Here is a 17,300-nt window from a genome sequence, read left to right on the forward strand (position 1 = left end):
TCTCACGCGCACACACACACTCCAGTGCTAGTAGTTAATGCAGAGCTTTTCAGTTGGAAGGCCACGTGTGTTGTTACATGAGCGATGTTACATCTCTCTGAAATGACTGTTTTCTGTCTCCCCCGCCCCAAATAGGTGATAGTGGACACCCCCACCAGCCCAGTCACCAGCGGCCTGCCCCTATTTTTTGTGATCACAGTAACCGCCATCAAGCAGGTAAGACGCTGCCTAATGATGCTAAGTGTTGATTTCCTTTTTTCTATTGGTATTTCTATTGCCATGTCATTTCCTCATAATGCTCCTCAGTGCATTCTAAACTTACTCTCTCTGTACAACACAATGAGTCCTCCTGCCTTCATAACCCCCTGCTGTGATTGTTGTATAAAGTACGTAACTAATGCTTTCTTGGGTTTTGTAATAATGTGCTCGGCTGGTGAATTCTGATTTGGGCAGCGACCAAATGGGCTCTGTGGGAATGTGAGCAGAGAGAGAGAGAGAGAGAGACACTGCCAAAGAGTCAGAAACTCCATCAGGCTCCATTTCTTTGGCTCTGTGGCTTCCATGTGCCAGATTTTAGATGTATTGTTCTAACATTGTCTTTGAAATGCACAATAGTGGGTGTGCTTCCTTATGAAAATATATACATGTACATGTAGCTGTGATTCACTGATAACGCAGTCAGCCAGGCTTTGAAGTGGGACAGGAGGCGCTCGGCCCGACTCTATTAGTCAGCCAGAGGTGAACCGTACAGTTCAAGTGACCGTCCGTGGAATGCCTCCCCTCTTCCTCTTCATCCCACTGGCATCGGTTCTCTGCATCACTCAACCAGACTCTCTCTGTCTCTCTCCCTCTCATCCCCTTTCCTGGTAATTCTACTATCTAGCGCGGGGACCGCCTTGGCTCACACTCTGGTGTCTCTCTCTCTCTCTCTCTCTGCCCTTTACATCTTTGCACTGTCTCTCGAACACCATCGGAGAATTCCTCCGCTGGCATTGATTATCCCCTAAAAAGTGTTCATCAAATATTTATGTATTTATTAACTCTTATCCGTGAAAATGGGCCTCATGGGTGCAACCAGGGAAACCCGTTTGAGTCTGGTATAATATAATTAAAGTAGAACCGGAGGAGGTTGATAAACAGAAAACCGTTTCTTAGCTGGTTGTAAGCTGCTGTAAAGCAAATCGGTAATATTGGCCCATTTCGTCTTCTTTGCATATCACCTCCTCTGTGGGCCTCCTCCTTATTGAATCCCTGCGATCGTTTCGAAAGTAGGCCATACAGCATGTCTTGCATGATTAGAAAAATTATGTTAATTAAATTAATACCCAAATGCAAAGATCCTACCTCCTTCTCTTGATGAGATGGCCTGTCCCATACTTAGACAACTATGTTGTTTTATCAAACAAATAACAACATTCTGCTTTGTAATGTTTCTGACGTAGGGCTATGAGGACTGGCTGCGGCACAAGGCGGACAATGAGGTGAACAAGTACCCAGTGACGGTGCTGGAGCAAGGCGAGAGGACACGAAAGGATAGTGAGAAGATCAAGGTACCTTTTCAGCAGCCGCATCCACTGGGATACATGTTTCCCTAAATGCATGGCCAGTATGAAGCTGCTGTTTGAACACTCAGACACACACGGGAGAAAATGCTCTGCCTGCTGATCTTATTAGTTGTTCAAACAATGGGTGTCATGGTAATTCATGTATCCAGGTTGTCGTGTGCAGCTTAGTCCTTCAATCTATTTCTACTTGTTGCGCATGGAAAAGGCGTTGAGAATCTACATCCAGCTGTAGAAACCAGAACACTGCTGCTTTGTGAGAAACTTTGTACAGCTGTTTCCCGCACAGCAGCTCACACACGCTGAGTGTAGGCTACCTCCCGGTGCTAACTGGACAACAGCTAAAGTAAACAATTAACAAGCCAGGGCAAAAAGGAGAACGAATGCTGATCAGTTTTCACACTCATGTACATTGTGCGTTCTGTTTCTTGAAGTAGACGTGCAAACAATAAATCCGCCACTAAGTTGAAAGGAAACTGACGGCGGGGTGTTTATTTTTGAGTGGCTCTGCTTCCTCAGGCTAAAGCTGTGATCTTTTAAACTTCTGTCAGTCGTCCTGTGCCAAATCCTACTGATCTGGGGCCAAGGAAGGAGGAGAAAACAAACTGTGAAAAGTTGTGTTTGGTTGTTTTGCTTTGATCAGGTTGGAGATGTTGTGGAGGTGGAGGAAGATGAGACCTTTCCCTGTGATTTAATACTGCTGCAGTCCAGCCGTGATGACGGCACGTGTTACGTAACCACAGCGAGTCTGGATGGGGAGTCCAACCATAAAGTAAGATGGGCCTCTCTGCTTTTCCAAGTATTTTTAATCAAAATGTTGATTTGGAAGAAAAAACCTTTCATGAATGTATATCATTTTTATAAACATGAAGCCTATTATGCAATGGAAAGTGGGTAGATCTCTATCTTAAATAATAGTGTAGTTTTGATTATTAGTTGGGAGTTTCTTCTCTTCATATTGTTATCAACAGTGTTTTGTAGAACAGTCCAACTTCCTCTCTTAGTTCCTCATGAATATGTGTTTGTGAGGAATGTGGATGGGCAAACGTGATAACCAATGATCTCTGCATGTCCCCCTCCCCTCTGTCTCCGTCTCTCTTCCTCTCGTACAGACACATTACACAGTGTCCGACACAGAGAAGGATCTGGAAACTCTCAACGCCACCATCGAGTGTGAACAGCCACAGCCTGACCTTTACAAGTAGGAACTAACCACGTGGCCCCTACAGATTTACACCACCAGCATGTGGGCCTCGTGTTTGTTGGGCACCTAAAGCCAGTTGAAAATGTCCTGAATGACTAATGTCGACATGTCGAACGTTTTTAAGTGGAGAGGTCCCGGCAAGCCTCGGTGGGCGCTTCGCATTAGGATTGGCGGTGGTGGGCTCGGTGTCTCCGGTAATCTTAGGACTCTCGGCTGAGTCAACAGACAGCCTTTGGCTCCAACTCGGGGCAAAGGGACGGACTATTGCCGCTTAGGCGGACATCCCAGTGGTGTTTGAGACCGGCTAGGGTCGAGTAATCCGTGGTGCCAAATGCATGCTATTCATAGTCCATAAAACTGACGGCATGCTGATGGGTAACTACCACTAATCAGCCGACTCCTGAGCCTCCGCACCGAAGTACTGAATTTTATTTAAAGTAAATGTCACCTGGATAGATTTGAATACCTTAAGACTTCCAATCATATTGAAAAATATAAACAGTCCATGTATTTTTTTCTCCCCAGGTTTGTTGGCCGAATGCACATCTACAAAAACGACCAGGAGCCGGTTGTGAGGTGAGAGAACTCGCACACAACAATCTCAGCCCACTTTAAGTGGGAGCAAAATTTTAAAAAAGCCGTTGCTTAAACACCCGTTAGTTTCCCGCCGTATCACCAGCAAATCATTATTCTGTTGATTCTTCATCGCCGGCAAACATTAAAATTAAAACGGGCTGGCCTGGCGTTAGCCACTGCTTGCTAAGCACTCCCACAGGCGTTTATCGTTGACTGCTTTGTAATGAGCATACAGACAAAAGCCAGTGTCCTTCTCAAGAACACTGTAAGCGGTGTCTGCTCGGACTACAGTCCCACTGTGAGTTGTCACTGCGTATTTTAGCGCCGAGGCCAGCTTGCCCGACAGGTTCCCATTTGGATGATTGTGCGGATTGCACAGCTTCTGTAATGTTGATCTACTGATGTGATGTTTCAGGTCTTTGGGCCCAGAAAACCTGCTGCTGAAAGGGGCGACTTTAAAGAACACTCAGAGAATTTATGGTGAGTCAAATGATATTGACTCTCTAGCAATACAGTTTTTCTTTGCTGTGAAGACAGCCTGAAGGGCCAATTCTTCCTCTGCTCTCCTTTTCTCTCGCAAGGTGTTGCCCTTTACACTGGCATGGAGACAAAGATGGCTCTCAACTACCAGGGAAAGTCTCAGAAACGCTCTGCTGTGGAAAAGTATGTTTACACGAAATTATGTTACAAATTTGTGACGTGATGGTCATTAACTTTTTTTTTTAATTTTTTTTTTTTAGGTCAATCAATGCCTTCCTTCTGGTTTACCTTTGCATATTGGTGAGCAAGGCCCTAGTGTGCACCATACTTAAGTATGTGTTGCAGAGCAAGCCTGGACAGGATGAGCCGTGGTACAACGAGAAAACCCAGCGAGACAAGGAAACCAATCTGGTGAGTGCTTATTTCAGCAATCCCGCCTGTCGTTGTTTTCAAAGTGTCCGGCTACTTCAAACCAAGCTGTACACAAATAACCACTTGGGGAAGAATGGCACACTGAGGCAGGCTAATAAAACTAAGCGGAGCCCCAGCGGACCTATACTGTTAAATGGTTCATTTTACCATTTTCATTTTTTTTAAGGCATAATCAGGACAATTTAAGCACATGATGCATTTTAAGAATGATGATGTGAAGTTAGGATATGCATTTAAATGTGTGCCTGTTTTTTTTGTTTTTGTTTTTTACAACAGTACCTAAAGATGTTCACCGACTTCTTGTCGTTCATGGTGCTTTTCAACTTCATCATTCCCGTATCCATGTATGTGACGGTTGAGATGCAAAAGTTTTTGGGATCCTTTTTCATCACATGGGACAAAGACTTCTTCGATCCAGAAATCAAGGAGGGAGCACTGGTCAACACTTCCGACCTCAATGAGGAGCTGGGACAGGTGAGGCAACGAGATACGGTTGAGTCCATTAAAATGTGGTCTCCAGACCTATTAGAACAGAGCAACTGTGAAATATAAACGGCTTATAATAACACCAGATTGGCTGTGCTGTCCTTACTTCTCTCTTTTTATGGAACATCTAATTCAAACAGTGCTGCCGTAGATCAGTCACACATGGTTGGCCCGACGATTACTTCAATTAAAGTTAATGCTTCGTTTAACTGATTAATGCACTGTAATTCTTTTCTAATCTTATTGTTGGAAACTGCTAAATTGTACAACCGAATCTTTAATGGTTTTGGAGAGCCGATTATGCATTTCTATTACGTTGCCGGCAGGTGGAGTACGTCTTTACAGACAAGACGGGAACCCTCACTCAGAACAACATGGAGTTCATAGAGTGCTGCATCGATGGCTTCCAGTACAAGTACCGGGACGCCAGCTCGGAGTTGGACGGATTCTGTGTCGCAGATGGACCTGTGAACAAAGTGCAGGAGAAAGCTGGCAGGGTGAGTGTTGTGGTGTCCCTCCATCTGTTGTGAAAGTCCCACTCGCAACAACATACGGCCGTTGCATAGCTCGCTGCTCAGAAAGACCCTTCGTAGATCAGCCGCGTAGCGTCTCCTCGACATGGCGACATAAGCACTCGACTCGCAGGGGAAGAAAAGTGTCTGTGTGCTCTCGGCATAAGCGCCTGGTAACACTTTACGGACTGTGGCGCTTCAACAAGCATGCTGATAAGAAGGCTGTTAAGACTAATGATTGACAAATGACAAATGATTCCTGGGTTTTATCTATGGCCAGCTACTGTATATGGCTCCATTTATGGCTGCAGGGTAATTAATTGTGTTTTACACTTATCAATGCAAATCACATGAAAGAAATATAAAGTAGATGCTTTTATGGTGTGGTAGAAACGTGAAATGGATTGTATTAAAAAAACAACAACAACAACAGCAGAAAGAATTTAGAAAACTGTGCATAAATGACAGTAAGTGCCTTTAAGAGTAATCTATTAATTCCATCAAATGTTATTTAAGAAAAACTTTTCTCTTTTGGTACAAAGAGTCGTGCATTTAGTCCCATTTTACTACATTAGAAAATAAACAAAACTGTATGTGTAGGAGGGAGGACAACTTATGCAGATTCACTGCATAAAGAAGAAGCGGCTCTGATGGTGCAGTAGCACCATGACTACACAACATTTAACTCTTAATTGTCTAAATTGACTAATGTGTGTTGTATAACTAATTTGATGTATAATGATCACCAGGTGAAGTGTTCCCTGAAAAATATTAAGAAATATATACAGTATATTGAACATGGATAAATTTAACTAAAATATGCAACCAATTTTTCACAGAAATTTGACCTCATTGCAGACGGAATAAATAATAAACATTTGGTTGAAACTTTGATTATTTATTTATTATGAATATTGAATTAAATTTGCTGACTGTCCTAATATTTTATTTCCCACAAATAATAATAGAGCATATGTGTGGAGGGGGTTTGTTAAATATTGCTTGTACCTACATCTCATTTAATTGTGTTACGCCACATTCATGTGGGGTCATCAGGCGAAGGAGGAGCTGTTTCTGCGGGCCCTGTGTCTGTGCCACACAGTGCAGGTGAAGGAGCCCACAGAGCAGGGCCCAGTGGACGGACTGATGGATCAGGTGGATGCCGGTGTGCCCCATCCACCGCAGGAGCAGAGAGGCTTCATCGCCTCCTCACCTGATGAGGTTGCTCTAGTCAAGGGTGCCATGAGGTGAGAGATGAGCCGTCACGACTCAATGATACTGTCACAATAGTGTGCATGGTATGCATTCAATTTGTGGAGGGCACAGGTGCAAAAGATGCTCATTTTTAGATGATTTGTCTCCACCTGCAGGTATGGCTTCACATTTCTAGGTCTGGAAAGTAGAAACATGAAAATTCTCAACAGGAATAATGATGTCGAAATGTAAGTCAGTCATTTCACAAACCATGTCTTTAGTTTTTTGATATTTCTTTAATATTCTTATTTATTTATTTGCTTTTATTTACCTACCTCCCATAGGTATGAACTGCTTCACGTGTTGACCTTTGACCCCGTGAGAAGGCGAATGAGTGTAATAGTCAGATCCAATTCAGGTGAGCTGGAGATCGCTGTCTGGTTTATTGCATCGGCTGTGAGTCAATGTTGACCCTCAGCCCTCACCCCGCTGCGCGTTTGTCTGTATGTATGTTTGTGTTTCTTTACTATCCAGGTGATACATTGCTCTTCTGCAAGGGAGCCGACTCCTCCATCTTCCCTCGCGTCAGACAGGAGGAGGTCGAAAGGATACGCATGCATGTGGAGCGCAATGCCACAGTAGGTGACATGAGCACATTTCTGTTCAAAATTATTTACTCTGATTCAAGGGTTGGACAGGTTTTATTTGATTAGTAAAATTACCAACAGGTGACAGATGGATTTTCTCCTTGTTTTGTTTGGCTCTTCAGGAGGGCTACCGGACGCTGTGCGTGGCCTACAAATATCTCAGTGCAGAAGAGTTTGCCCAGGCAGATGCAGGACTGATGGAAGCCAGACTGGCTCTGCAGAACAGAGAAGAGAAGCTCTTGGCCGTTTACAACCAAGTGGAGACGGACATGAGTCTAATAGGAGCTACGGCTGTAGAAGATCGGTGGGTGCTGCTCGCGCTACACAACCAGACAGCGGTGGCAAGCTGCAGCAGCCCACGTTTGAAGACGTTCTGGTGTCTTTTGTCATCTCGGACGCGCTTGTTGTTTTTCCTCTCTCGCTCTCACAAGATCAGTGCCAAGAATTAACCTCAGAATACATCTGAAATCTCCTTTCCTTTAAAACTCCTGAACACGCAGTGGTGGTGTCGCAACATCCCTGGTAGTGTTTAAATTGTGTGAATCTAATCCCTTGAGAAATACTGACAGCCAAAAGTCCCTTTTTATTCTGAACTTTTTAATGTAAACCCGCAGCGCCATCTTGTGGTTGTATCTGGCTGCTGTCTTCCATAATCCAAGACTACTATTTAATTTAAAAAAATCAACTAAACAAGTGTAATGATCATCTGATTATTGGAGTAAAAAGATAGAAATGTTAAAAGATAACTACTTGAATAGTGTATCCTTGTGACATCTGTCTGAGGCAGAGACCGTCAAACTCATTTAAGTTCCATTTGAGTGAAAATGAAACTTGTTTTTTGTTTTTTCTCATAACGCTGTCTCCCTTTGATATCGAGCATTGCACCAGAACTGCTAGGAAATTAACACTGATGTCCGTGGTTTTGTTCAATCGGCTGCTGTCATTTGTGGACGTTTGTCTTTTAACACTAACTCTTTGACTTTGTGTAATAATATTTCTCCTTCCCGCAGGCTTCAAGAGGAGGCGGCAGAGACCATGGAGGCTCTGCAGGGTGCAGGCATTAAGGTCTGGGTCCTAACGGGGGACAAGATGGAGACCGCAAAGTCCACGTGCTATGCTTGTCGATTGTTCCAGAGAAGTACTGAGCTGTTGGAACTTACTGTGCGTACTCTGGAGGATGGAGGGAGGAAGCGGGAGGAACGACTGCATGAGCTCTTGCTCGAATACCACAAGAAAGCTGTCCAGGATGCACCACCGTTGAAGGGAGGCATCACCAGGTGATTTTATGTGGCTTTGTTCTTGTATTAGTGATTATTCCACCAATCTAATGTTACTGATGCATAAACTTGAATCCATTTCCTTGATATCTTTAAAATAAAAAATGTTATTAGGACCTGGTCGTCAGAAACCCAGGACTACGGTTTCATCATAGACGGAGCCACGCTATCGATGGTGCTCAACTCCTCCTCGGAATCCAACTCGAGTCGCTACAAGAGCCTGTTCCTGCAGATCTGTCAAAACTGCACGTCTGTGCTCTGCTGCCGCATGGCCCCTCTGCAGAAGGCCCAGGTCAGAGCAGTCGGGGGACAGTGTGGGGAAATATGTGTTTATTACAGACTTTCACAGGTGACACTCGGTTTCAGGTTTTTAAAAGGTTTCCCCTCTTGTTTCGCTCCCTCTCTAGATTGTTAAGATGGTGAAGAACTCTAAAGGCAACCCCATCACTCTTTCCATTGGAGATGGGGCCAATGACGTCAGCATGATTTTGGAAGCTCATGTTGGCATTGGTAAGAAGTTTCTCTCTCTCTCACTCCCAGACACAACTATTGTTCCATATTGAGGGACGGGGCTTTTTTTTGGTGAAGCTGGTGTTTAAGGGCATTCTGTTGTCCCGGGATCGGGAAAAAAAAGATGAAGGATGATTTAAGAAACACTGACAGATGTCCACACAGCAAGAGGCTGAACCCATGAATGCTACAAGGCAGTTACAATTGCGTCCCTAAGCACTAGTTGGATTTTATTTTTTCTGCTGTCACACCCTCCTATCTGCAGAAATGCACGCTGAAGACACACAAACAAATAGTAAATATGTTTGTAACACTTTTTTCAAAATTAAAAATGTTGTGTAATTTCTGGTTGTTTTATTAAGTTGTCATGGGAATCGTGACGTGTTGGATGGACGTGGTGCTAAAAGTGTGACTGGTGTAGAGTAGTGTGTGATGTTTGTTGCTGTTCCAGGTATCAAGGGGAAAGAGGGTCGTCAGGCAGTGAGGAACAGCGACTACGCCATTCCCAAACTCAAGCACCTCAAGAAACTTTTGTTGGCTCATGGGCATCTCTACTATGTACGCATTGCACACCTGGTGCAATATTTCTTTTACAAGGTAGGTGGAACATTGACTCGCCGACATTTAATATTCTGCCGCCTAATAACTTATTTTATGTTTGAGCAAACCCAAACAAACCCTGACTGACTTGATTAGAGGATCACATGTTTGACACAACCCAACTGCTCTAAATCATTAGTTTTTTATTATAATTATGGAACCTACATTGTAAGCACATGGTAACCTATGAATGAATTTGCACACTTTTCTCCTTCTGCAGAACCTTTGCTTCATCTTACCTCAGTTTTTGTACCAGTTCTTCTGTGGCTATTCCCAGCAAGTGAGTATGACCCGAGAAGCCTTGAGGTTCAAAGAGGTTCTGAACATGAAAGTAGGCGGTAAACCTTCAAACCACCCGTCAGATTCTCTCCTCAGACTGCTCCCCCCCCCTTCCCCACAGCCCCCCTCCCTCCGGCTCTGATTGATACGTTTACCGGCTCTGACTACGTAGTACTGTTACAATGCAATGCAGACACGTGTCAAGTTCTGTAGTACATCACTTATGGACATTACTTAATCATGTGTGTGTGTGTGTGTGTTGTCATAATGTCAGAATAATGCATCATAGAAATGCAGGTATGGATTAGATGACCTTGGAATTTGGATCACATCAGACATGACATAGAAACATGTGATGAATTATTTTAATTTCTTTATTTGAGATTAGGGATTTTGCTATTGGGAATTAATATTTTATTCTCACTCATACCACATGACCTAAATACCCCATAAGTACATGAAATATGTATATAAGCTTGCTTACATGAGTCGCTGTATGAATGTGTGTTTGAGTTGGTCCTCTCCATGATATTAACCCCCAGTTGCCCCGTCCCCCTTCCTCCTCCCTCTCCTCATCAACCCGTCCCCCCGTCCTACTCCCGTCCTCCCATCCTTCCCAGCCCCTGTATGACGCGGCCTATCTGACGATGTACAACATCTGCTTCACCTCTATGCCCATCCTGGCTTACAGTCTCCTGGAGCAGCACATCTGCATTGAGGTTCTGCTGGACAACGCTGCCCTCTACAGGTAAACCTGGGAACCGTAGCTTCCTTTGCTATGTTATTTTGTTGTTTTCCTTTTGATTCCTTTGATTCTATGCAAACAGTGAATCGTATATCATAGTGGGACTTTTATAAGGACTTTACAAATGTCACCTTTTTGTTTTGTGACTTCCTTTAGAGAGATAGCTAAGAATGGCATGCTGCGGTGGAGACCGTTCCTCTACTGGACTTTACTGGGAGTGTTCCACGGCTTGCTCTTCTTCTTTGGTGTCCGGTATTTGTTCAGTAACCCGGCACTGCAGGATAATGGCCAGGTACAAGGGAATTAATTGATTTGCACTATGTTTCACGTTGTCTTATCTGTCTGATGTTATGCACCAACCGCCAAGTCAAATTCCTTGTATGTCTGACATATTTTGGTAATGACTGTTGACTGACCTGATTCATAGGCATTGTCTCTGACGTGGACCTGTTTATTTCTAGGTTTTTGGCAACTGGTCCTATGGAACAATTGTCTTCACCATTCTTGTCTTCACAGTCACACTGAAGGTAAACCTCTCCCCCGTTGTTAGGGTTACAAATGAGTGCACCATCAGAACCGTTTCAGAGGAGAGTTTGAAGATGATTTATTGTCTTGATGAACACTTTAGCAGGGTGTTGGATATTTAACATAACCTTCCTCTGCTGTTCTAGCTCGCGTTGGACACCCGGCACTGGACATGGATCAACCACTTTGTAATCTGGGGCTCCCTGCTTTTCTACGTCTTTTTCAGCTTCTTCTGGGGAGGAATAATATGGTAGGAAAACAACAGGGGATAAGATAACAGCAGGGCATGAGATAACCCACATGGCCGTGGTTGGCTGAGCTGTTGCTGTCACTTAAACCAAAGTGTCCTCTCTCCCACAGGCCCTTCCTCAAGCAGCAACGGTTGTACTTTGTGTTCGCCAACATGCTGAGCTCCGTGTCGGCCTGGCTGGTCATCATCTTGCTCATCCTGCTCAGCCTACTGCCAGAGATCCTGCTGGTGGTATTCCGCAAGCCACGCGGGCCCAACTCTCGACAGGTAGAGCTGAGACACTCACACACTCCTCTGTGTCTCCCTGTCTTTCAGATCGTGTTAAACGTAACACAATTTAACAATGTTTTCTCCCCCACACTGTTTCAATCATCGTTAATGGAGCCCATCAACACTGTCAGGGTCGGGTTACCAGAGGGATATCAAGTAAATCTGTCCCATGTCTTTGGGTCGCTCGAGTTCACATGGCTCTGTATGCAGTATTAAAATTTCACTTTTCCTAGGGTAAATCTAACCTAACTAAATGTTTTGCACATATTATTTGAATGAAGTCTTACAGCAGTTTAATATACAATTATTAGCGTTTGTTGTTACCATTGTAGAATCAATCAAGATTGACAAATGACAGCTGCGAGACATGGCATGCTATCATTTTGCCGTCTACACGTTCAAATGACAGTTGTTGCTAAGCGTGGTTACAGTGTATCGATTAGAATACTGGCGCATCTTTCTCGTTTTCCACTTTTTAACATTGTTTTCCTAACTAGTGCCCTGGCTTTCCCTTTTCTCTGTCTCACCTCTTCTTTCCTTCTCCCTTCCTCTCTGGACTCGCCTCCCTAAAGATGAAACATCGCCTTCCTTCCTCGGGGCCGTCTACTATCTTCATGTTGTCGCAGACCGCTAGCACTCACAGCTTCTCGTGGAGTGACTGAGGTCTCTTTTTTTTCTTCTGTCAGCTCTTGTACTCAAGTCTCCTCGTGTAGCGCTTCGTTGTCCGCCAGTCTTGTTGGTTTCCTACCTGTTGTGTCCTTCCTCTCTCGCCCGGTTTGACTCTTTCTCCTCTAAAGTAAAGAAAGCGGGGCTTCCTTTGCCCCTTTTACAGTCTCAGCTTGGTTGAAAAGATTGAGACATCTCGTCTTTAGTGCATTTATTTATATGCATGTATGTATACACAAACAATGTGTTTTTTTTTAATCAAATTGAGGGGAACGTTTGCCGGTGCCTGTGTGCCCAGGCAGAGTGGAGTAGGACCTGGTGTCCTAACAGTCCGTCAGTCTTCCATTCTTGTCTGTCCGGTTGTACCAGTCAGCGTTTCCTCCCAGCTGCCTGTGCTGCTCCAACGCCTGCTGCCTCCGCATGCCGAGTCGGGTGAATGCGGCACGTCAAAGCACCCAAACCAATCTGCATGAGTCATAGGGCAACAACGTCGTCCTGGACGCTGCGCCGCCACATTGTCTGTGTGTTATAACATACGTGTTTTTGAGAAATGTAGAAGAGTATTAACCTCTTAATGAAACAAGGCACCACGGCTGATCGGCATCGTCCACCTGTCCAGTGTTGAAGTCTTGGTGTATGAACATGTTGGTTCTGTGTGTAGAAATGTTTGTCCGTCTGCAAGAGAGCGCACAAGTTGGGGAGAGAGAGAGAGAGAGAAGCGAAGTGTGTGTGTGTGTGTGTGTGTGTGTGTGTGTGTGTGTGTGTGTGTGTGTGTGTCAGCGTAGTGATGTCATCGGTGTTTCTTGCCTCACCCTTCTAGAAGAAGCCGGTTGAGTCGAACGCGGGAGGCCACCAGTCTCCCCGGTCTACAGCGCAGCCCCTGCTCATGAAAACCTTTTCAGATGAGTCCAATACTGTCATTTAAACAGGTACCAGACAACCTCCAGGCCACTTAAGCCAATCAAAGACTAGATGCCCTCCCACTCTCCCAGCCAACCTCTCCAGCCTTTCTGGTCACTAACGTCTTTAACAAGCGAATCAAAGGCATATCGGCATACAGGCCACATTCAGCGAGGCCCGGCGTGTTCCTCTGTTGTATGAGCTGATATCGGCTGGCTGAAGAGACGCACCTTTTTCATGTCCGATTCAACTCGTGGGTCAACATTTTTTCAGATGCTGCACCTTTTGTAACAAGTGAATGCCTCAAGGTATAATGTCGCAAAACCTAAAAACATGCTCCTTTCAGCCTCCCTTTTGATGCCCGTCTGCATGTGCTTGCGTGAGGTGTTGGTTTCAGTTTGCTTGGTTTATGAAAGTGTTTTCCGACAGAGCCGCTCGGTGACTAACTCCCTCGCTCTGACGCGCACCGTTTGCACCGTTTGGCTTCGGTCGTTTTGTACAAACCCGTCTTGGTGGTCGCCGGCTGCTGAAAACATGGATGCATTTGTGAATGCCGAGCTCAACTCACTGCATGACGTGACGATGCCTTAACCCCGTTACTTAAAGAGACCACGTTAACCGAAATGTCACAATGAAAAATTTTGTTAACTATGGAAAACCAACATTACATAAGAATGAGACGTTATGGAATAAATAACATGGACAAAATATTATATGAAAATATATATGAAATTGCAAATAATCATATTCCTACAACTCAGATTGTTTATTCTAGCTATTCCTGTAAAGTGTAAATCTTTTTGATTGTAGTTCTGCCATATTAGGCATGACATTGGAGAGAAGAAACTTTCAGTCCTAACAGACACAGTTTATAATGAGTTTTTAAATGTGATTTTTTTCAATTTTATGGTTTATGATACATTGGGTGTATATTTCTTATTGTAGATGTCAAAGACTTGGGTAGATTGTTAAACATTGGACTGGTGACATGAAGAGCGTTGTGAGGTGTGAAGGGCATCCACACGTCTTTGTATACATTGTGTTCAAGGTTTGAACAGTGTTTTATTTTTTTGTCAAACCTCATTTGTGGGTCTGTCTGTCACACCGTCCCATCGCAGTTGACCGGGGTCACTAACATCTGTTGCATAACCACAACATCAGGCCTTTTGAAACGTCATTCACAGTTTAACTTCCATTTCTATTCTCCCAATAGCATTCAAAGGACGTTCTCCTACAAACATCCAGGTAAACTACAGCGTAACAAACCCTAAACTCTCCCTCCATTCACTGTCCCAGAATGAGACCCTTTTTCCTGATTTGTATGTCTGTGGTGGAGGGGAAAGAGTCGTTCTTGTGATTTGTGGCACGTGGCTCCGCCCAACTCGTTGATTCGTGTCCTCTTCGTCGCGTGGGCACGAGCTCACAATGAAGTAAAATCCTTCTGCTTGTGCTTTTCCAGACCGCAGCTGTTACACCACTATCCTATAAGCACCTGAAGGCGGGCCAGTGAAGGGCAGCGGTCCACGCAGGCCTGCTGTCATGTCCGGTCTTAAAAGAAGAAGAAGAAGAAGAAGAAGAAAAGGAGGAAAATGAGAAGAAAAAGCAATGTGCTAACTGGGGGAAGGGATGCAAAGGGGGTTTAGCAGTCTTTTGACCTGCGTCTCTCGCTGCCCAAAGCCAACAGCTTCGGACCCTCCAGCGCATGCCCGCAGCACAGCGCCCTGCATTATTTAACAGGAGTATCCACTCCGATGACAAGCATGAGTTTTCTTTCTTTTGTTTCTTTTTCTTTTTTTTTTATATCTACTAGCATACAAATGAATGCATACACGGCTGCCTTGTCAGTAGCTCTATTCTACTGCTGTGTTTTAACAAGCAGTTGGAGTAATGTCCACTCAGAGCAACGCTTCACTCCACTAGTAAAGTCACTGTGTTCCCTCCAGAGGTTCCACTCTAAATGGTTGTTTTACTTTATGCCTATTGTGTTTTTCAAACGGCTGTTCTTTAAATGGTTCTATATTTCAGTACTTGCACTCATGTACGGGTCTAAATGCTGTCTGGGAAAAAAACGTATTTCAGACTGTCTATAGAGAATTATTTGTTTCTGATGATAAATCTGCGTTCTCCTTTTGAACGCCGAGCTATCAGAGGAGCTAACGGAGGCCATATTCCCCACTCGATCCAAAGCTTTTGTGTGCGTATGCAAGATTGAGCGATAGATTAGAGATGTTGAGCAATAAGACGTTGCTCGGAGCGAGACCTGATTCTCCCAACCTCAGAGATAATTTAAAAGTCAATTTAAGATGAGAGTATTAATATATGCGCTGTTCTTTCTTTCTTTAGCTTAGATATGTATGAGAGCATCTGCTCAAAGCCAAAAAGATTCTTTCCACACTAGTGTGACCAGAAAGTGAGAGGGGTGTGTGAACCGTGTGTGTGTGTGTCGAGAAAAAAATCACTTGAACCTAATGGATGTGGTTTGCGTCCAAATGTTCTGCACTATTCAGAAAGCTGGTTCCCTCATTGCTTGGATGGTTACGAAGTCACACAAACGCACACACATCTCACACAACACGTGCACACTAACGCGTACCTGCACTAAAGCCTGAATGAGGTGTATGTGTTCATTATCTAGTTTGGCACCATTTATCTCAGGCTGGAGTGTAATGAAAATCCCCTCCAGGCCTGCTGAGTCTGTTTGCAGCACTCTGCTCTCCCTCCGTCTCTCCGTGGTCTCGTTTTGTGACCGAGGGGACGACGCAGTGGACCCTTTTGTTCCTTTAACTTCTTGTGTGCTTCATACATTCCATTTAAACACGCCATGATTTCCAACTCTTTTAAATACGGTTTCTGAATATACTCGTTTTGTTATTTCCACAAACCCGTTCTGTGTATTTTGACATATTTATTGTGTACTTTTACTCACAAATGTTATACTTTTATTACATAGGTTTTTTTTTTGTTTGTATAGTGAAGCTTGGTCAGCTTTGTGCAAGTTGACTGTGCGTGTTACTCCAGCCCTGATGTGAGCCGGTGCCAAAATCCCCTTTGGTAGTCTTTGTCATACGTGCAAAGACGGGCAGCCCCCCCAACACACACTCCAGTGTCCCACCACTGAACCAGTGGCCGTCCTTTTACCAGGTTTCGCAGCTCGTAGGTTCAAACCCACGAGCCTGACACATCAACAAAATTGCCGAGCCTTTCGGCGTGTTTCTTTTTTAACGTCGGGGTTATGACAAAGGCTGCTCCTTACGCCAGACTTTGCTTTATCGGAGACATCGGACGTAAGAGCAGAGGACACACTGGGGCTGTCTGCTTTGTTACACATTATTACAACCTTATGAAACCTTTAAGCAACATCAGAGATGCTATTTTCGGAGCTCAGAAATATCTTCTAAATATCTAATGTATTGCCTGTCTAAATGAAAAATATAAAAAGAACGGATTGTATTTTTAATGCAACCTTTTTCCAGCCACTTTTGTAATAAAATGAAAACGTCCCAAAAAAACCCCCCCGAGAAATACAAAGAAGCACGAGTGGCTCTGTGGTTGTGGACGCCGTCCCTGTCTGAGGTCCGGGTGTGGACATCTTCAGGAACCTCAGCAGCCCTGCGTGACGCGGCAGGGACACCTCGGCCCCTTCGGGCCTCCTGCCTCGACCCTCCAGACCTCCACGCTGAATGTACCTCTTTGAAACTCGGGTGTTCAAAACCCAAAGTTTGTCTGAAATAAAGCAGAATGTTTTGAAGTTAAGCAAACGTCTCGTCGTGCTTTCTTACGCCGTCTGTTGTCTCGGCAGGTGATCCGCGTGCATTTGACCACGCTGAGCAGATGCTGTGCAGTAATGGGATGTCTCAGGGGCTAAGCCGGATCAGCTGAGTGGCCTCCAGCACTGTGATTCGCTGAGGTTTATATAGATTTCTATATTGGTTTTTTTTTCAGAGTCGCTGTGGGTTTCGGCAGCGAGCGGTCGAGCTGAGAGGGGCTCTGTGTATCCGTGTGCACACAATGACACCCTTTCATATTGGCTCTGTTTGAGTGTGATTGTTGCGCATTAAGAGCTTGTTGGCTGAGGGTGTGGTAGATTTTTCATTTTCTCTCCTACAAAGGGTCCATTCTCACGTCTGTACTACAGCAAGGCGGCCAGACAACTTAACAATCCAGCCTACTTCAGTGCAGTCAGGG

The 17,300-nt window shown here is 44.5% G+C and overlaps 1 protein-coding gene across 5 annotated transcripts in view; it reads left to right on the plus strand.

Moving 5' to 3' along the window:
* The window catches only part of atp11c (ATPase phospholipid transporting 11C (ATP11C blood group)), a 34,097-nt gene extending 17,229 nt beyond the window's left edge, over nt 1-16,868 (plus strand). For 2 of the 5 annotated variants that reach the window (XM_040173552.2, XM_078100609.1), the window contains exons 4-31: nt 136-216; nt 1,443-1,550; nt 2,206-2,334; nt 2,675-2,763; nt 3,292-3,342; nt 3,758-3,822; nt 3,924-4,005; nt 4,083-4,233; nt 4,531-4,728; nt 5,067-5,237; nt 6,309-6,499; nt 6,623-6,694; nt 6,791-6,864; nt 6,981-7,084; nt 7,216-7,397; nt 8,104-8,370; nt 8,485-8,662; nt 8,778-8,880; nt 9,332-9,477; nt 9,701-9,760; nt 10,380-10,507; nt 10,661-10,796; nt 10,966-11,031; nt 11,176-11,279; nt 11,390-11,546; nt 13,036-13,144; nt 14,329-14,360; nt 14,575-16,868. In XM_040173552.2, coding sequence (XP_040029486.2) covers nt 136-216; nt 1,443-1,550; nt 2,206-2,334; nt 2,675-2,763; nt 3,292-3,342; nt 3,758-3,822; nt 3,924-4,005; nt 4,083-4,233; nt 4,531-4,728; nt 5,067-5,237; nt 6,309-6,499; nt 6,623-6,694; nt 6,791-6,864; nt 6,981-7,084; nt 7,216-7,397; nt 8,104-8,370; nt 8,485-8,662; nt 8,778-8,880; nt 9,332-9,477; nt 9,701-9,760; nt 10,380-10,507; nt 10,661-10,796; nt 10,966-11,031; nt 11,176-11,279; nt 11,390-11,546; nt 13,036-13,140 — 3,198 coding nt within the window. In that variant the 3' untranslated portion in view covers nt 13,141-13,144; nt 14,329-14,360; nt 14,575-16,868. Of the gene's footprint in view, nt 1-135; nt 217-1,442; nt 1,551-2,205; nt 2,335-2,674; nt 2,764-3,291; nt 3,343-3,757; nt 3,823-3,923; nt 4,006-4,082; nt 4,234-4,530; nt 4,729-5,066; nt 5,238-6,308; nt 6,500-6,622; nt 6,695-6,790; nt 6,865-6,980; nt 7,085-7,215; nt 7,398-8,103; nt 8,371-8,484; nt 8,663-8,777; nt 8,881-9,331; nt 9,478-9,700; nt 9,761-10,379; nt 10,508-10,660; nt 10,797-10,965; nt 11,032-11,175; nt 11,280-11,389; nt 11,547-12,121; nt 12,213-13,035; nt 13,145-14,328; nt 14,361-14,574 lie in introns of all 5 variants that reach the window. The other 3 variants (XM_040173554.2, XM_040173558.2, XM_040173559.2) reach the window with 3 other exon arrangements.
* Nucleotides 16,869-17,300: the final 432 nt, after the last annotated feature.

This window comes from Gasterosteus aculeatus, chromosome 4 (genome assembly GCF_964276395.1).
Source record: "Gasterosteus aculeatus chromosome 4, fGasAcu3.hap1.1, whole genome shotgun sequence".
Taxonomy (NCBI): Eukaryota; Metazoa; Chordata; class Actinopteri; order Perciformes; family Gasterosteidae; genus Gasterosteus; species Gasterosteus aculeatus.